Genomic DNA, 21895 nt, shown 5'->3' with positions numbered 1-21895 from the left:
ATAAATCTGTCAAGATATATTACCAAATATACTGAAACTATTATCATAAATCTGTCAAGATATATTACCAAATATACTGAAACTATTATCATAAATCTGTCAAGATAAATTACCAAATATACTGAAACTATTATCATAAATCTGTCAAGATATATTACCAAATATACTGAAACTATTATCATAAATCTGTCAAGATATATTACCAAATATACTGAAACTATTATCATAAATCTATCAAGATATATTACCAAATATACTGAAACTATTATCATAAATCTGTCAAGATAAATTACCAAATATACTGAAACTATTATCATAAATCTGTCAAGATATATTACCAAATATACTGAAACTATTATCATAAATCTGTCAAGATATATTACCAAATATACTGAAACTATTATCATAAATCTGTCAAGATAAATTACCAAATATACTGAAACTATTATCATAAATCTGTCAAGATATATTACCAAATATACTGAAACTATAATCATAAATCTATCAAGATAAATTACCAAATATACTGAAACTATAATCATAAATCTGTCAAGATAAATTACCAAATATACTGAAACTATTATCATAAATCTATTAAGATATATTACCAAATATACTGAAACTATTATCATAAATCTGTCAAGATAAATTACCAAATATACTGAAACTATTATCATAAATCTGTCAAGATATATTACCAAATATACTGAAACTATTATCATAAATCTATCAAGATAAATTACCAAATATACTGAAACTATTATCATAAATCTGTCAAGATATATTTACTATTCCTGGCAAAAACGAAAACAATATTTTGAGAAGTTATAGTCATCTATTCAAGTAACATACTTGTATTGTTTCTAACTTTTTATATTAGGAAACAATTTCTTTTATAGATACAAATAGAATTCAACGATTTCAGTGATTGTTGTTAAAAATAAAAACCAAAGTGAAAGTGTTTGTGTTTCGTGTTCACCAATTTGATTTTGGAAACTTTTTTTCCTAAGGCTGACCTGGTCTGATGATCAGCGGGTGAAATAAACTCCTTTAGGATCAAATTAATTCTATTACATCACTCTATATAATATCATGACTTTAGGTGTCTGGGTTGGTATCAAATCTATTTATTTTATTGATAAACTATTGTCACTTGTAAAACAACCTATTATTGTGTCTGTCAACTTAACTATTATGTCCAGATTGATAACATATTAACTTAATATTACAAGGCTTAGGGTATTTTTGAAACATTACAGAAAGGATTAAATTTTAAAAAAGTCATGGTGATTTCAAAGTTGATGTCACTGTCAGTGCCAGCCCCCTCCCCCAACCCCGGACATAAACCCGGCTCCACCACTGGTCACTGTTAGTGTTATTGTTAGTGTTGTTGTTAGTGTTGAATTATATTCAGGGTAATATGGAAACAATTTCAGCTGACCTGACATTTTTGTCAAAGATAACAACCTTAATAAAGAATTTGATTTAAGAAATTTGTGAAGTCCTGAAAACTCTGTCTAGAAAAATATTATTAAAACAGATATATTGAAAGGCTTCCAGAATGTGCATACTTTAGACTAGCTATATAGAAAAAAATATTTATCAGACTCTCTGTTATATAATCCCTAGTAATCTTATTAAATTTATATGTCTGTGAAATATGAGAGTGAATTATTGTTGTCATGGGAATTGCCTCAAATCCATTCTTCAAGAAAATATTTTGTATATAATACTTAGTAAGAAATAGCTACTAAAAATATGATTAGAGACAACATTCCCCTTTTTTCTATTTTATTTATATTTTCCCTATACGATATATTCTATTTAGACTTCTGATTTAACCCCTTCAGAAATTGTTCTATTTGGACTTCTGATTTATTCCCTTCAGAAATTGTTCTATTTGGACTTCTGATTTAGCCCCTTCAGAAATTGTTCTATTTGGACTTCTGATTTAGCCCCTTCAGAAATTGTTCTATTTGGACTTCTGATTTATTCCGTATAGAAATTGTTCTATTTGGACTTCTGATTTATTCCCTATAGAAATTGTTCTATTTGGACTTCTGATTTATTCCCCTCAGAAATTGTTCTATGTGGACTTATGATTTATTCCCTATAGAAAATGTTCTATTTGGACTTCTGATTTATTCCCTTCAGAATTTGTTCTATTTGGACTTATGATTTATTCCCTATAGAAATTGTTCTATTTGGACTTCTGATTTAGCCCCTTCAGAAATTGTTCTATTTGGACTTCTGATTTAGCCCCTTCAGAAATTGTTCTATTTGGACTTCTGATTTATTCCGTATAGAAATTGTTCTATTTGGACTTCTGATTTATTCCCTATAGAAATTGTTCTATTTGGACTTCTGATTTATTCCCCTCAGAAATTGTTCTATTTGGACTTATGATTTATTCCCTTCAGAAATTGTTCTATTTGGACTTCTGATTTATCCCCTTCAGAAATTGTTCTATTTGGACTTCTGATTCATTCCCTTCAAAATTTGTTCTATTTGGACTTCTGATTTAGCCTGTTCAGAAATTGTTCTATTTGGACTTCTGATTTATTCCCTTCAGAAATTGTTCTATTTGGACTTCTGATTTAGCCTGTTCAGAAATTGTTCTATTTGGACTTCTGATTTTTATAGATTTTGTTATATACACTTATAGAAACTTGATATGAAAACTATTCTTTGTTTTACACAGTTATAGAAAGTAGGTTTTGTTTTATACACTTATAGAAACTGGGTATGGAAACTAGGTTTTGTTTATAGGCTTTGTTTATATAGTTATGAAAACTTGGTATAGTATAGAAACTAGGTTTAGTTTACAAAGTTATATAAAAGAGGTATAAAAATTAGGTTTTGTGTATAGAAACTTTGTTTTAGTTAAAGATACAGTTATAGAAACTATGTGGTCTATAGTATATATTATATTAAATAGAATTAGAGCTTAACAAATGAATTATCTAGAGAATTGATAGTTTTATTATTTATTCTATTATTGATCAGGTAGAACTGTTTAGAAAGTTAGAGAGGCTGAACAGATCCAGAAACAAAACAATTGCCAGAATAATTCTATTTTCTTTCTTCTTACACCCAACATAATTTCATTTTCAAAATGTCTTGTTAGCTGTTTTTCTTTGAATTATATATTGTTTAAGAAGTTGTCGATGAGTTGACTTTTATTTTCAATCTGGCATTTCTATTTACTGTAATTCATGTGATTTTGAATTTAAAGGGACAACGACCATTCGTCTTAGTCTCAGAAACTGAATTTTTTTTAGCTTAGCCTATCAGAAATAGTCTTTACAGCTCAACTTCAAAATTTGTGTGTCAAGAAATTTTATAATTGACGACTCGTGCCCTACCATTTGTATTGTTATTTAGTTAAACTACCAAAACACAACTTGTCAACAAAAACAATTTTACATTCTAGCCTGGAATCTTCCTGTCAGATTTAAATATTTTGATTTCACACCTTTTCTAGTCGCCATTCTGTCGCCATCTTGTCTTGGCTACCGTCAAATTTTACCAATTTTCTCTACAAATCCCGGAACGATTTAATGAGATTATCGGGGGTTATTCCAAATATTCTGCCAAGATATGGATGCAATTGATTACTTATTTGATTTACTGTATATAAATATGTCTGATTGCTACATTTGCTGCCTACATCTACATCTATTTAGGTGAGAAAAAAAACAATATCTTTCCTGGATTATCTGATCCTTTCCTAAGCCATCTGATATTAGAACTCATAACCACTATTTGTTCCACGTAAACAAGCAAATGATGTCATGTATTGTTTTCAATGCTCATATCAACTGTGATTCATATGAGGCTTACATGGTGTTGTCCAGGTTGAAAATATTCAAACAAAGGTTGGAATCATTTTGGGTATTTGATTAGTATCTTTGAGGATTGCAATTACTCTCTTGATAGTACAACACACATAGTTGTACTAATATCTTGAAGACAATGATCTTATCATTTTCATCTTTAAAAAGATATTCTGAAGCTAAATAAATTGATTTCTTTGACAATGATGAACTGAGATCATTAAGAAATAATAAGCCATGACATATTAAGAGTTCTTAGCTTGTGTTTCTATGGTTGAAGCTTGATCTTAATTGATGGTATCATTGTCTCCGTCTTTATATAATAAGACACATTCTGTCTCTCACCGACATTTTTCATAATCTTTGAAGCGATAAGTTGACTGATCTGATGTCTATCTATTGATCGGAGTTGGTCTGTAGTTCATTCAAACTGTTCATTTAGTCTTCACAATAATACCTTTCCATGAAAATAATATTCAGTTAGGACTGGAATGATTCTGTAATAGTTAAACTGTTGCCATTCTACTCTATAATCTCAATGCAAACAGCTACAAGGTATAGATTATCATTGACTAAAATACACACGCTTGATCAGAAAATCAATGATACACCATTTAAAAGGTTAAAAATGTTAGAAATTTGTATCCAGAATCAATTTTATTAAAAAAGAATGCAAGGCTAGGGAAATATTGATGTTGTAAACTGGAATAATTTGATAGCATTATAAAGTTCAGAGTTAATAGCTTTCATATTATATAGCAATATCTTCTTTAACCTTTTAAACACTTCAACTGCCATCCTAGGATATGGATTTTATATCTATTATAGTAACTTATCAAGTACCTACATTAAAACTCTTTTCAGTAAGAAATTAGTGTTGGAAAAGGTATTGATCTGTGGTGGCTGATTTAGGCCATATGATTAACTTCAAGATGTGGGACTTAAATGATGAACTTTAGCCCCTAGGAAGTGATCAAAAAAAAAATCAGGTGCACGGTACAATAAAGTCAAGATTTGGGTTGGAGTTATTGCCCATGTCAAATTGAAACATATGGGATAGATTTTTCTTTTCTTTTTTTTAATGATGAAAATTGGCGCTTATGCATCTGATGAATTTTTTTACTGTTTTGGTCTAAAATCCTCAAAGCATTGTCTTTATGAAATTTATAAAATTCGTTCTTCTCAGCAATGACTTACTTTTCAAATATTATTCATTGTGTTTTTGAAGAAAATTCAATTTCTTTTTAGAAAATCAATTTTTAATGATTCTCTATTTTAGAATTTAATGCAAGCTGCAGAAAAAGCAAGTAAGATATATGGTCCATATAATAGCCATTTACAATCCGAGGTAAGCCAGGTTCTTTTTTTCCCATCAATCTATCATCATTATCAACTCTTCTATTCTAGTCGCCTGTTCCACGCCTGTAGAGATTTAATACGTATTTTCTTTATCAGAGATTAGCTAGCTTTAAGAATTAAATTACTTTTTTTCAAATGAAATTAGATCTTTTAATGCTATCAGAAATTAATTGTTTTCTTTTGTTTCAAGCTGTTTTTCAAAGAATTTAATAAAGCGTAGACGCATGCCTGAATTCACAATCTCTTTTCTTTTTTCTTTTCTGATATTTTTTGTCTCCATTGTCATCTAACAAGTTTTCTACCACAGTCCTGAACTAATGATGTTAATATTTTTAACCAATCAAAGTGTTTCATGTAAAGCCTGTTTCTTGATAAAGTATCAATAGTGGTATAGCAAAACCCAAATATATCAATATGACAGCCTCTTCGCGTTTCCCTATTCAATAATTCAGAATTTAGAATTAGTAAAAAAAGAAACGAAATTGTAATTTATCATGAGTTATCCTTTTTGATTTTGAATTTCAACAATTGATTATTACAAAGTTGATCTATTATTTCAGGAGGTGGAATATTATAATGCCAAGAAACTAGTCAGTGATGAAGATATTGAAAATTTAAGTAATGAAACAAAAGAAGCCATCACTCACACCATACATTATCTACCTTTAAAACAAAGTCGTCCTCATAATTTTAACCCTGTTAACACCAGTGTTAGTACTATTCATGTTCCTACCAATATATATGATCAATGTAAGTATATAGAAACAAAGTCGTCCTCATAATTTTAACCCTGTTAACACCAGTGTTCTTCTTCCCAAATTTTCTTGATAAAAATTCAATGATCTCTTGTTCTATTTAAACAATTTTGAAAACTTATTTTCAGCTTTGAAGATTTTAAATGGTGTGAAATGGACTGAAAGTTTAAATGATGCGTTTATGGATAATACTCGGAATGACCCAACATTAACGTGGCAGTATTTCTGTAGTTCTGATGGTTTCTTCAGAATATTTCCAGGTAAGATTCCTCCTAAAATATACTTTTAGTGTACTGTTGCTAATTGTTAGTTTCGAGGCACTCCGTAACAGTTTTTTCTTGTAACAGGTCAATATATTCATATTCTGTAATTCAAATGTGGTTAGAGGGTTGGTTATGTCAAATAAATGGTGGCTGTGGTTTCCCTTCTTAATCGTTGTGTGACCTTAGATAAGTCATCTTCACTCATAATTCCAGCTGACATTGCAGTGAATAGGTACAGATAATCTGAGAAAGGTTGATGCCAAGAGGTTGGGCCATGGACCAGCTGGTAGACAAGATCCTTAATTGTGAACCTAAGTTGTTATCCTTGTAAAATATTGTTGTTTCTTTCTTTTTTCTTTCCATCTGAGTAGACATTGGGGAAAAAATTTGTTGTAGGGAATTTTTGGCAACCAGCTAAAGTGTTGATAGAAGTTTGACTTTACAAACTAAGATGTAGAGTAGTTTTTTAGATGTTGGTTTCTTGTGTGGATATATAAACTGTTGAAATTTGATCAGCATCATGACAGAGAAGCCATTTCCTGGCGTTTCAGACTTCAAGACAAAACCTGCTGCTAAGTAGTAATACCACTTGATGACATCGAAGATGTAAAGATGTCTGCTATGGAAGTAGATAAAGGCCTGAGATATAATCCATAATGACTGACAAGGAAGAAATTATACAGGAAATCAGCCAATGATAAGGAAATAAGAAGACTCGGTCTTTATCAATAACAATAATAATGTGACAATCTTCATGAAAAGGTCATGACTTGATTAGGTTCATCTTCAAACGACGTATTAAGTGATTGTATTAATAAAAAGTCTCTCACTCTATATTTATTTATTCAAGCCTATACTATTCTCAGTATATAGTAATAGCCTACATTTTGTCCTTTTTGGACACTCTTTCTGATGTTCTTATTGACAAAATATTTCTGATACAAAAATGTTTGATTTAAAGATGTTTTGACTTCTTGCTAACCTACAAGATGTTTTGATTTGTGCTCTACAAGATGTTTTGATATGCTGACTACAAGATGTTTTGATATTCTGACTACAAGATGTTTTGATATTCTGACTACAAGATGTTTTGATATTCTGACTACAAGATGTTTTGATATTCTGACTACAAGATGTTTTGATATGCCGACTACAAGATGTTTTGATATGTACTCTACAAGATGTTTTGATATTCTGACTACAAGATGTTTTGATATTCTGACTACAAGATGTTTTGATATTCTGACTACAAGATGTTTTGATATTCTGACTACAAGATGTTTTGATATTCTGACTACAAGATGTTTTGATATTCTGACTACAAGATGTTTTGATATTCTGACTACAAGATGTTTTGATATGCTGACTACAAGATGTTTTGATATTCTGACTACAAGATGTTTTGATATTCTGACTACAAGATGTTTTGATATTCTGACTACAAGATGTTTTGATATGCCGACTACAAGATGTTTTGATATTCTGACTACAAGATGTTTTGATATGCCGACTACAAGATGTTTTGATATTCTGACTACAAGATGTTTTGATATGCCGACTACAAGATGTTTTGATATGATTTTTAAATGAAATGACAATGAAGTAGATTTGGTTTAGACAAAAGATATTTGTTAACAAATGGTCTTTACTACCAGTATATTGATATTAAGCCCTACGACACTAAGCATGTATCGAGTAGCGTCTGATAAAAATCTCTTATAAAGGATCTCTTTAGATGTGAAAGTAAATATAGTGCTAGTTAATGTATTGATTACAGTTAAACCAGAAGAGATAAACTAGATTTCTTATTTATCAAAATTAAACAAAATCGTTACTTTTGTGTATTCTCCCATGATTTTTATTTTGCCTTTGAAAATAGAATCTTGCAATTTATCAAATATTGAAGATATTGAATTTTTGTCCTTAAAAATTATGCATTGTTATATATTTGAGCTACATGGAGTTTCTTGGCTTCAGGATATAAAATTGAGTCAATTTATTGATGTGTTCTCACAGATTATCTGCATACAGGTTTATAAAGTATGGAATCACAACATTTCAAATGTAAAGTATGTTTATCATCAGCTCTGACTTATTCTTGTGTAATTTTCTCTTTTTTCCCTGATGACACATCATATTTCTAAATATTAGAGCTAATTTACAACTTCAGGATATTATATTATCAATTTATGCAGATTCTACATTTGTACAAAACAATCCTTGATGGTATTTAGCCCAACAAAACTTGCCCTATTGGTACGTTTAGGCCAAGACATAAAAAGCGATGCTTTTATGGGTGTCGCTCAAATTTTGGATCTCTATTTTTGACAAATTTCACCATGACAAAAAACCCTAGTTTGGAATAACTTTTGGTAACTATAGAAACCTGAACCATTAATTCAGTTTATCAAGATATTACTGGAGATTTACCTATGCCACGGTGCCCCACAAGGTATGACAAGGGGTAGGCTGACTTTACAGTGTTGTAATAAGATATTCCAATTTGCATAGAAAGTGACACTTTATATCTGATAATAGTAATAATAATTATCAGCTAAATTATTTTACATGGGTCAGAATTAGGCCCAATACACAAGAACATGGTCCTGTCTAACATTCTAACATATTGGGGACAAACATAGACTCTTTATTTTACATGGGTCAGAATTAGGCCCAATACACAAGGACATGGTCCTGTCTAACATTCTAACATATTGGGGACAAACATAGACTCTTTATTTTACATGGGTCAGAATTAGGCCCAATACACAAGAACATGGTCCTGTCTAACATTCTAACATATTGGGGACAAACATAGACTCTTTATTTTACATGGGTCAGAATTAGGCCCAATACACAAGGACATGGTCCTGTCTAACATTCTAACATATTGGGGACAAACATAGACTCTTTATTTTACATGGGTCAGAATTAGGCCCAATACACAAGAACATGGTCCTGTCTAACATTCTAACATATTGGGGACAATATAATAAATGAATGAATGAAAAAAAAAAACCATAATACCTCGATGGACAACCTGTTTAATAAATACATGTGTATTAAATGGACAGATTATGTTGTTGTAAAGGCACCAAAATACATATGCATTAATGTAAAAAAACAAACAAACAAAAACGTGAGTCAAAAGTGCTACAAGCCCTTTACGTGCCAACATCCACATTTCGAAATATTTTTTTCAAAATATAAAATTAGATGTTTGTCTGTAATCTATATTAAACATGACAGGAGAACCTTGAGCTAATGGTTTTAAAAGTTAATTCAATCTGATACATGTATTACAATAATAACATTGGACCGACTTAATGATGGATTTTTATCTAAAAACAGGAACAGTCACATTTTATTCCATATTTTCCATTATACATCAGGATATTGCCTGGAGCCATGTAACTAGAATATATTGATAATATGATAGATGAGCTTTCAACCTCTCCCTTTGTTCTGTATAATGAAATGTTAGTTTGTTAACTTGTTTTCATTCGGTTATTATATGTTATAGGAAGGAAAAGGTTTGAAGTTCTGTATTTGAAATTTTCAATTGATTGATAGTGAACAATAGGTAACAAGTTCTTGTAATGAAAATCAGATTTGAAAAAATACTTAATAATGTCTCTAAAACTTCAAAGAATTATGATTGAGTTGGTCATTTTGTTGTTGTTAAAATGGTTTATATGATAAAACAGTCATAGATTAGAGAGTTCTTTAGTATGGCAGCACTTGAATTCTATTCCATGGCAGCACTTGTATTCGATTCCATGGCAGCACTTGAACTCTATCCCATAGCAGCACTTGAACTCTATCCCATGGCAGCACTTGAACTCTATCCCATAGCAGCACTTGAATTCTATTCCATGGCAGCACTTGAATTCTATTCCATAGCAGCACTTGAACTCTATCCCATAGCAGCACTTGAACTCTATCCCATGGCAGCACTTGAACTCTATCCCATAGCAGCACTTGAATTCTATTCCATGGCAGCACTTGAACTCCATCCCATGGCAGCACTTGAACTCTATCCCATGGCACCACTTGAATTCTATCCCATGGCAGCACTTGAATTCTATCCCATAGCAGCACTTGAACTCTATCCCATAGCAGCACTTGAACTCTATCCCATGGTAGCACTTGAACTCTATCCCATGGTAGCACTTGAATTCTATCCCATGGCAGCACTTGAATTCTATCCCATGGCAGCACTTGAACTCTATCCCATGGCAGCACTTGAACTCTATCCCATGGTAGCACTTGAATTCTATCCCATAGCAACACTTGAATTCTATCCCATGGCAGCACTTGAATTCTATCCCATGGCAGCACTTGAATTCTATCCCATAGCAACACTTGAATTCTATCCCATGGCAGCACTTGAATTCTATTCCATGGCAGCACTTGAACTCTATCCCATAGCAACACTTGAACTCTATCCCATGGCAGCACTTGAACTCCATCCTATGAATACTATCCCATGTCAAGCACTTGAACTTTATCCCATGGCACCACTTGAACTCTATCCCATGTCAAGCACTTGAATTCTATCCCATAGCAGCACTTGAACTCTATCCCATGGCACCACTCTGAATAAGACAGTTTCTATCACAGGGGTTTTCAACCTCAAAGGAAGGAAAAAACCCCAAGGGAGTCATTTTGAAATTGTTGGTGGAAATTGATATACTTTGCAGTCTAGTATAAAATTTGTGGATGTTTATAATTTAACTTCTCATTTTAAATTCTCAAGTGAAGATATTGCTTATTCTATAGCAAGTTTATTATGTCTCGTTTTACAATCATCATTACTTTACAATCAACTTTACTTTACACTTTACTTTACAATCAACTTTACTTTACAATCAACTTTACTTTACAATCAACTTTACTTTACAATCATCATTACTTTACAATCATCATTACTTTACAATCAACTTTACTTTACAATCATCATTACTTTACAATCAACTTTACTTTACAATCAACTTTACTTGCTGTCACAACTTGTGATAATTATTTTTTATGATTTTTGGGTTTTCTGAAATAAAGATGACAAACTAAACAAAAGAATTTTTTTAATTGGCAATGCAACTTGAAAATATTAGATCAAGAAACGTTAGTGTTAGACGGTGATGAGAAGGTAGTCTCATAAAAGCACTGGCCTAGGTCATAAAGTATAGACTCATGCTAATCCTATAGTATGGAATCTGAAGAATAAACTCTTATAGGTACCTATCAGAAATGAGCATACATTAATAATTAAACAAAAACAAATTTGGTAGAAAATTGCTAAAAAATCAAATCTTGACTTGTTGGTATTAAAAGATTGTTGAGGGAAGAGCCTACCATGGACTAGGATATTACTAAGATTTTTATTTCTCCTGTAAGGTGTAACAAGTCTCTTGCTGTAGACATGAGGATATTGGTCTTGAAGATGTCTATAATGACATGTGAGACATTGGCAGCAGTGTTGTTGTAACAAATGATCTGATTATCATGCTGGATAGTTAGGCCATTTGGGTGAACAGTTGAAGTTGGTCCGTCCAATAACTCTGGCGCTGCTGCATTCATGGTTCATGTTTGCAATCCTATGACACTTAAAAGCTGAATTATTTTGTCAGTTCTAAGCTGATATTAGTGGTTTTGGTATATGATGATAGTATTATAATATATATTTTACTTTCAGGAATGAAATGGCCACGAGATTCTGATAGTGTTGATACATTTGATTGTAGAGTTCGACAATGGTAAGTTTAGTCATTGACTGCCAGCAAAGCTACCACCATGTTTCAATTCAGCGAACGTGTGATACATACATACCTAGAATTCTATTGGTTAACCTTTAGGCTCGGTGTTGACAAAAATCATTCAAGCACTCAGCATGATAATGCACTTCCAGACACCTTTCACACTATGCCTCTTTCAGGACATGCTCTTTTTAATTTCTGCAATTTTTTATTGCTTACTTGCATGTTTCATGTGTAGCTATTTTCAAATCCAGTGCGGATGCTTATTGATTTTTTGCTGATAATCGGATATGCCTTTATATACTTCTAACATAGTATCAGATATATTTAGAATATTATGATTGAATTTCTGTTAGAACTGTATTCTCAGTGAAAAATAGTAGTTTTAAACACCACAGAGTTAGTTACTTTGTCTTAATGAAGAAACTGCAATAAATAGAGTACCTTACTTATGGTATATATGTACAAAAATAACTCAACTGGCATTAATAGTATTGAACATTGATTTCTAACTGTTTTTTATTGCAAAATGTTCGGTAATTTTGTAATTCTATAATTTGATATCTTGTTTTTCAAAAAAAAAAAGCTTAAACATACTATAAGTTTAGTTTAGTTTAGTTTTGTGTTTTGTGTTGTGTTGTGTTGTGTTTTGTTTTGTTTAGTGTTTAGTGTTTTATGTTTAGTGTTTTGTGTTTTGTGTTTAGTGTTTGTTTTGTTTTGTTAATATATTCCTTTTTTTATTTTATTTTTTATTATGTGCACTCCGAACTTCTACATATTGTCAGATCTTGTTTGATATTATTCATCTGAATTCTAAATGTTATTTTAACACCATTACAGGTATATAGAAGCAGCTACATCCAGAAAAAATATAATTATATTATTAGATGCTAGTGGGAGTATGAAAGGTTTACGTATGGAAATAGCCAGGAATACTGTAGATAAAATACTACAAACCTTCAGTAATCATGATTATTTCAATATATTAGAGGTTAGTCAATAATTACTGTATAGATTATTATAGATTATATTATCTTGTCAACCAATCTAGAAATAATCTTTATGGCCTGTGACTAGTGTTAAGTATGCGAATAAGTTTAATGTAAAAAATATATCAATTGAATTTTTAGATTGAAGTACGGTAGGTTTAATTAAAATGGGAAGTCAATTTCAGTAGGTTCATTTAAAAATTGAAATTAATCAAGTCAATTTACAGTTTCTATAATTGAAATGTGAAGTCAATTTACAGTTTCTATAATTGAAATGTGAAGTCAATTTACAGTTTCTATAATTGAAATGTGAAGTCAATTTACAGTTTCTATAATTGAAATGTGAAGTCAATTTACAGTAGGTTAATTCAAAATGTGAAGTCAATTTACAGTAGGTTCAATTTTGAAGTCAATTTACAGTATGTTCAATTGAGAAGTCAATTTACAGTAGGTTCAATTGAGAAGTCAATTTACAGTAGGTTCAATTGAGAAGTCAATTTACAGTAGGTTAATTTAAAATGTGAGGTCAATTTACGGTAGGTTCAATTGTGAAGTCAATTTACAGTAGGTTCAATTGTGAAGTCAATTTACAGGATGTTGAAAAATTACATTCAATACAAATTGTGAAAGTTGTTGGATAGTGTATTATATGAATGTTTGATGAAATTGCTAGCTTGTGTACATTACAGACAATCTTCACATTGCATTATTAATAGTTAGCTGAGGTAAGATAAAGAAAAACTAATTAAGTTGATTACTGTGTGAGATAGAAATAGAGATATATTGTAATGGAATATTCTGTTTGTTAGATTTAATTGAATTCTATATATGTAGTTGTGGTGTTATTTTTAATCAGACTGGTAGCAGGTTAGATATTGAAATGTTAATAAGTATGCACAGTTCATAATCTGATATATTTTGTATATGAGGGTTGGTGAAAAAGTTTGAGGCCTACTTAACTGATGATTATTGGACTTAGATAACTATATATCAGAGTGTAGCTTATTGTGTTTCTACTGTATTTCAAACTTTCAAATAACCTTTCGTCCAGACAGACACCTTTATACCACAAAATTCATCCAGAAAATAAGAAAGTTGAGTACTAAGGTGTGATAAAGTATTTGACCTTGGAAGGAATTGCCCTCAAGGTAATCAAGGTGATGGTCAGTCCCTAGTGGCAAAGGCTATGTTGACAATAATGATCTGAAAGCTGTGAACAAGGTTTTTAGAGTCTCCTGAAGTTTTTCAGGAATTTGTAGCCTTTGCATTGGAAATGATGAGAAGTGTATTTATTTAAGAAAGGTGATAAACCAGTAAATGATTTCACAGCTGAGTGTTTTATCTTTGAGCCTAAAACTTTTTGACCGACCCTCATATTTACAAATCTGTAGCTATGTATGTAAATTTATAGGTTGATTTTAGTTTAAGGGGATGTATTCCAATAGATATTCACTTTATCAGTTATTGGAATACAACTATAGTTATCTATAACATTCTTCAGAATCAAATAGAAATTTCAGATTTATGAATTTGCTTTTGAAATAAACACACACACTTCTCTCCCAGATATTTATTTTGAAAATTACTTATTTTTGTGAGTGAGAGAAATCAGAATGTCAGTCTAAAAACTGTAGTTTGTTAATTCACACGATTTTTGTCTTCAAATTAATTATGTTTATAAATTTATTAACATTATTTTTTCAGTTCTCAGAAAAAGTATCTTATGTAGACCAGTGTTTTAATCGAACGTTGATGCAGGCCAACGCAGACAATATCAAACGTGTTCAAGAGAAACTGAAAGCAACAGAAACATCTTACATTGCCAATTTTGAACGAGCATTAGTTGAAGCGTTTGAATTATTTAGAAATGTAAGTGATATTGATATGTGTTTTAAATGTTAGAATTAGCCTGCAGACTGACATGCCATGTTGTAACTTGCTTTAATGTTCCTGGAATTTTCTTTCAACCACATAGAAAGACAAAGTCAGAGTAAATTAAATTGTGAGAAAGTTCCGATCTTATTAATAAAGTTATTATAGAAGAGTTCTGTTTTTAACTCTGTAAATGTCAAGTGTTATTTAGTATAAGATCTAAGGCAAGTAGAATTCTTGATTCGAGCATTGTGGGGTTTTATGGCATAGTGGGTTCTTAACATGACATTATTTGATTGGTTATGTCAAATAAATGGTGGTTGTGAGTTCTAAACTCAATCAGCGTGTGAAAGTCCAATGACATTTAATAAGTCATCTTCCCTCATAATTTCTTTTTTTGATTGAATCAAATTCTCTAATATGATGGATATTTCCCAGGAACATGAATTATTTTTGTGTGATTTTGATAACTATATTTTGATAACTATATTTTGATAACTATATTTTGATAACTATATTTTGATAACTATATTTTGATAAACCAACTGAAATATGTGACATGCTCTGTTAGCAAGAGTTTATGCGTAGGTTGTAGGTGTTGTGATAAATACAGTAATTAAAGTATAGTGAAAGAGATTGTAAGGATGTTCTCTAAATTTCTACGTGTATTAGGGACACTGAAAGAATTGCGTTGCCCCATTTCAATTTTCAGTCAATCTTGCAATTCCACCTAAACTTGACATTTTATGACATCGTTATTGTAAAGGTCTTTAAATTTGAGATAAAATGCAAGAACCACAGACGTCTGACTAAAAATTGAAATGCTCTCAGTATCCATGATGTGGAAAACCTCTTTACAATCCCTTTAATTATTCTTCAATTGCTGTATTTATCAAATGATATTTCTGTTTTGGCACCTATCCCTTTAATACTAATGAAACGAATGCTACATCTTTAGGAAGAGAAGAAGAAGAAATTTGATCTGTGTAATAAAGCTATTATGTTAGTAACTGATGGTGCAACAGAGAATTATGAGTGGATATTTGATCAATATAACTGGCCTGATAAAGCTGTAAGTTTGTGTCATCATGTGAGGTGATCAAACCTTTTTGGGGTCATTTTCAGCTTTGACTGCAATTTTATTAAAATTACATTACAATTTGGTTTCTTTGTTATTTTTTGTTGGTCTCAATTGTACTCTAACAAGATTTATACCAAGGTTGCCCACTGATATTTATTTCAACAAATCACAGTGTGTCATGCAGAATCTGAATATAGACTGTGAACAGTGGGACAGGGAAGCCCAGAGTAGAGACTGACGATACTCGCTTGTAAAAGTGATTCTGATTGGCTGGAGAATGGCGCCTCATTGTCCATAAACAAAGTCACAAGAATGTGACCTTGGTATAAATCTCGTTACAATGGAGACCGACAAAAATGATAACAATAAACGGAAATTGTGATCTAATTTTAATGAGATTGTTTCGATTAGTTCCAAGTCTTTAGTACAAATAATAATAATGATAATTATAAAATCTTTAACGGACGCATGGCTGGCTGAAATCTTGTAGTCCAGGTTTGTGTGTATAATTTGACTGATTAGAATATTATATAATAAACTATTGATTGATAATATGTAAACACATTAAAATATAATTACCACAAGAAGTTATGATATTAATGTTATAGGTGTAGTATTGTCAATATATTAACTCAGTTAAACATTATTAGTTATTATGTTATATATTTTTATTGTTGAATGGTTCTACAATTTTAGTAAATTTACAAAAACAGCTTTTATTGAGAGAATGAGAATATAACTAAGTAATCAACCATAGGAGGCTGACTGACATACTAAGTAATCAACCATAGGAGGCTGACTGACATACTAAGTAATCAACCATAGGATGCTGACTGACATACTAAGTAATCAACCATAGCAGGCTGACTGACATACTAAGTAATCAACCATAGCAGGTCGACTGACATACTAAGTAATCAACCATAGGAGGCTGACTGACATACTAAATAATCAACCATAAGAGGCCAACTGACATACTAAGTAATCAACCATAGCAGGTCGACTGACATACTAAGTAATCAACCATAGCAGGCCAACTGACATACTAAGTAAACAACCATAGCAGTCTGACTGACATACTAAGTAATCAACCATAGCAGGCTGACTGACATACTAAGTAATCAACCATAGCAGGCCGACTGACATGCTAAGTAATCAACCATAGCAGGCCGACTGACATACTAAGTAATCAACCATAGGAGGCTGACTGACATACTAAATAATCAACCATAAGAGGCCAACTGACATACTAAGTAATCAACCATAGCAGGTCGACTGACATACTAAGTAATCAACCATAGCAGGCCAACTGACATACTAAGTAAACAACCATAGCAGTCCGACTGACATACTAAGTAATCAACCATAGCAGTCCAACTGACATACTAAGTAATCAACCATAGCAGTCCAACTGACATACTAAGTAATCAACCATAGCAGGCCAACTGACATACTAAGTAATCAACTATAGCAGGCCGACTAAGATGTGCCTATTAAGAATTTGCAGATTCTGAACTCTGAAATCTGAAAAAGGCAATACCACTATCCTACAACAAATATTTGATATTTCAGGTATTTATCATCTTTTAAAACAATCTATAATTGATTATGTTTCTACAGGTTCGTGTGTTCACTTTTCTTATCGGTCGTGAAGTATCAGATACAAGACAAGTAAAATGGATGGCCTGTGCTAATAAAGGTAATACAATATCATTCTTGACATTTCACTTTTCTAAATTTATTTCACACACGTTTTTATTTCTTTAGGCAGAATATTGGAAATATAACACCCACTTCCTTATTATCTTCAATAGAATGAAATGGGAATACAAAGTGTAAATTTGTATATAATACATTGTATTAAATTTCAATTAAATAAAACTATTAAAAATACATTGTATTAAATTTCAATTAAATAAAACTATTAAAAATACATTGTATTAAATTTCAATTAAATAAAACTATTAAAAATACATTGCATTCCATCATAGAATAAAATGTAATCATAAAATGACAATTGAAAATTTTTTGAAGAAGTTTAAGAGCAAATAGCTTTTAAAATTTAATGTCTAACGCAAAAAGGACACTCTTAATTATTTTCTGACCAAGGTGTTAACACGCGATTAATGTATTTGCCAATGATTGTTATCTGTAGCCAAATTATTTATATTTTTTGTTTAAATTTATTATAATTTCAGGTCACTATGAACATATATCTACTAGAGCTGATGTACAAGAAAATGTTCAGGTAATATATTTACTATGATAACTGAAGATATCAATATATTTTGTCTCCAGAAGAAATCATACTCAGTTTCTTTCAATAAATAAATACAGTAGTGACCAACTAGTATATAAAATATATATATTTTGATGTTCACATTACTTGGGTTTGATTTATCAATATGCTCATTTTCAACATTTAAGGAAATTTCACCATGAGGGAATAGAGCAGCAATCGAACTAATGGTTTTCCTAAGATGCCAACTCCAGCTTGTTCCTTGTCCTCACAAAACCTATACTCAAATTTCTCATTGGATGTAGGATATTATATTTTTCAATAAAATTGCAGAGACAAAACCTTTGGGTCATCGGATGGTCGATACAATTAGTCAGCCCGTGGGTCCATGGGTTTTGTAGTTTCTGGGTATAGCTAAACAAACAGCAGTAAATGAGTTTATATTGATCTCAATGATTGGAAAGAAAGAAAGAAAGAAATAACTATATTTTACAAGGATAACAACTTAGCTAAACCTCTTTGTATTGATCTTTACCGGATTATCCGTACCCATTTACAGCTGGGTCTACTTAAATAAGACTTATTCATGGTCACCGGACTGTCACACACCGATCGAGATTGGAACCCACATCCACTATTCGCTTGACGTAACCAAGCAAATGTCATGGAAAGAACCGACTATACAACCTGGTAAGACAGAAGTAAATGATAATTAACAGATAGAGAGTTGTAGTATATTGTAAATATATATTTCAGCAATATGTAAAAATACTCAGTCGACCGATGGTACAAGAAAAATATCACAATATGATATGGACTCCAGTATATCTAGATTATCCTACAGAACATGTTCAAACAGAGGTAAGATCAATTGTTCCCATTTCATCCACCAGAAATATTAAACTGATGAAAGAGTGGGTCCACGCCATATAGTGTGATATTTAGCCATGATATCAACATTAGCCTTTTCGATATTCTACTCTTATAGTACATTTATCGAGACTTGGTTATTGTTTAATTGAATGACTAGACTTGTTAGGTCTTTAGAAATAGCAAATTATAGTTGAAAGTACTATAGTCAGTCCATATTTTACTATAGTGTTAAACAAAGATGCCACCTTTCATATCTTCATGTATCAGGTGCCTGTGCAGTTTGCTCAAATCTTTTTAACAAATTGACAAATGTCATTATCATAATGAATTCATGTTAACTGGTATGTTACTGTACTGACTGAGAGAATTTAATTGTGTTTTAGGGACTAGGGTTAATGACTTCAGTGGCTATTCCTGTATTTGATGGAAGAACAAAAGTGGTAAGAAACTTTATCTAACATTAGTTTTTGTAATGTGGAACAATGTGCAACTGCAAGTCATAGAAATGTTGTAAACCCAATATGAGAAAGAGAACGTCCACCTTTAACCATTTCCAACTTGCAACACAGAATATTTCAAGGCAGTTTTTCAAGACAATCTTTTTAGAAAATGAAGTCAACTTTTATGTGAAGTCATTAAGTGAGCAATTTTTTGAACAGCAAGATTTAAGAGAATATCAGAGTCAGATAAGAGACAATGTTGATCCACCTTGAGTATCTATGGTAATGGACGTTACTTGGCTATTGAAATTGTGGTAGAATGCTATTATTGCCCTGTTGAGTTATATAATGACTATAAATAACTTGTAGAGTGAAGGAGAAGAAGATCCAGCTACTAATTTATTAGGTGTTGTAGGAACAGATTTACCTATAGATGTTATTAAACGATTTGTTCCTGATTCTATGGTAGGTTTTTTTCATTCAATTACAAATATACTAACATGTGAGACCTAACTTCAAATCTTGAATCTACCGCGTCAGTCTTGCTTTTTTCAAATGTTTTTCAACGTCCAAGAAGAGCTTCCTATTCACCATCGTGTATTTGCTGTCATTTTCTGAAACTCATCTTCAAGTTAACAGATTTTATGATATTAGAAGGTTAAAGACCTCTTAGTGACAAGAGGGATAACCTCTTGCTGATTTGCTCAAGTTGTATTGATGCGGGTGTTTTCACTAGCTTGTCTTGTCTTGCGCTTAACCAACAGTAATTTGTCGACATCTCTTGAATTTTCCATTTTTAGTCTCTGAATATAGTTTCCCATCTTATGACCAGCATTTGTATTGATCATTTATATTGATGAGACATTGAAGTGATTTGTATTTGACATTTTTTGGATGTATTTGAGTTATTGCCCTTGACTTAAAAACACGCATCAAAATTTTGTGTTTTGTTTCATGAACACAATAGAGACTACAGTTTTTATCCGATTTTAATGAAATTTAGTGTGATCATTTATATTGATTAGATCTTGAACTGATTTGCATTTGACAATTTTTCCATGAATATCTTTTGAGTTATTGCCCTTGTCTCTATAGAGACTGTAGTTTTTATCTGATTTTAATTAAGTTTGATTATTTATATTGATGAGATTTTGGTCTATTTCAAATTTGAAGATTTTTCGATAAACAATTTTTGAGTTATTGCCCATGATTGATAGAGCAGAGTGATTTGATGATTTGATTTGATGTTTTGGGGTTATTGTTATTGATTTTGAAAAATATTGTGGAAAAACTCACCAAAAATAACTGACAGTAGACATATATATATATAAATAAATTCAAACTACAAATGAATTATGAAGATCTTTAATATGAGAAAATTCATAATTTAGTTATTATTAGATTTTACTTCTATCTTTTATTACAGCTTGGTGTTAATGGATATTCTTTTGCAACAACTAACAATGGTTATGTTTTATTTCACCCATATTTTAGACCTTTTGTAAGTAAATCATTAATGTTATAATGAAAAATTGAAAATAATTCCACTATTACTGAAATGGTCACATGTTATCACAAGCTGGTCTAGACCTGGAAAGTAATACTTTATTACGGCATGGGCCCCGTTTCTCTAAAGTGTGTAAGTTTACGCCAAAATATTACACTTACTATAATCTTACGTAAATTCTTACGCGTGTTTCACTAACAAACTGGGCTATTGGTCATTCGTAGCACCCCTTGTAAAAACCAAACAGTTGTTTTCAATCATTTAATCAAAGTTGATTATCTTGATGGGCTGATCAATGAAATTTCTAATTGTACCTTATTTTTGATTTAGTATGATGTTGAGATAGAAGAAGCTTTAGATCCATATTTCTATAAGTTAGATATAGTACAAGATTTTGTAGATGTCATTAAAGAACCACGACCGAATTATAACAGTGTAGATTTATCTAAGGTTGAAATGGCGTTAGATATTGACCAGTTTAATCAGGTATATTCTTTTAACCAACCATCTTCAAAATGTTACAAACTTTGTCTAATACCTTGACATCAATAGGCACTTTTCTGGTATCACGGAAGTTTGTGATTTGATTGGATTGTATGCTACCAAATACAGCCAATATGACTCCAAACAGTCTGGATGTGCTTGTATTAAAGAAAATAGTAAATGACACGTAAAAGAAAAGTGCGTAACAGCGGCCAGATTTTACTATAATATAACTAAGATATCATCCAGGGTGATATTTTTTGTAAAAGTGGAGCCAAGGGATCACTTGGACCAAGAAATTAGAATTACATCTAATATCAGTACAATATCTTCTTAAGTCATTTATAATTATTTACTAGGAAAAATGATCTGAAAACATCAATAGACATACCCGTACTTTATATAATATACGATTTTGAGAAATTTTGACTATGCATGTGAA

The 21895-nt window shown here is 31.1% G+C and overlaps 2 protein-coding genes across 2 annotated transcripts; one reads left to right on the top strand and one right to left on the bottom strand.

The window, feature by feature from the left end:
• Positions 1 to 236: 236 nt before the first annotated feature.
• LOTGIDRAFT_116380 (hypothetical protein) lies at positions 237 to 677 on the bottom strand (the record flags this gene model as incomplete). Its single annotated transcript, XM_009055418.1, has 1 exon — positions 237 to 677. A coding segment is annotated over one exon (441 nt), but the record flags the coding sequence as incomplete, so codon positions are not given.
• A 5213-nt stretch (positions 678 to 5890) lies between these two features.
• LOTGIDRAFT_116612 (hypothetical protein) lies at positions 5891 to 21513 on the top strand (the record flags this gene model as incomplete). Its single annotated transcript, XM_009055417.1, has 13 exons — positions 5891 to 5945; positions 6079 to 6210; positions 11909 to 11969; positions 12810 to 12960; positions 14663 to 14831; positions 15793 to 15902; positions 17532 to 17610; positions 18110 to 18159; positions 18907 to 18999; positions 19407 to 19460; positions 19833 to 19928; positions 20890 to 20964; positions 21346 to 21513. Coding segments are annotated over 13 exons (1293 nt in total), but the record flags the coding sequence as incomplete, so codon positions are not given.
• Positions 21514 to 21895: the final 382 nt, after the last annotated feature.

The sequence above is a fragment of the Lottia gigantea genome, assembly GCF_000327385.1.
Source record: "Lottia gigantea unplaced genomic scaffold LOTGIsca_24, whole genome shotgun sequence".
Lineage (NCBI taxonomy): Eukaryota > Metazoa > Mollusca > Gastropoda > Lottiidae > Lottia > Lottia gigantea.
The sequence above is the reverse complement of the archived record's forward strand: the minus strand, read 5'-3'. Positions and strand labels throughout refer to the sequence as shown.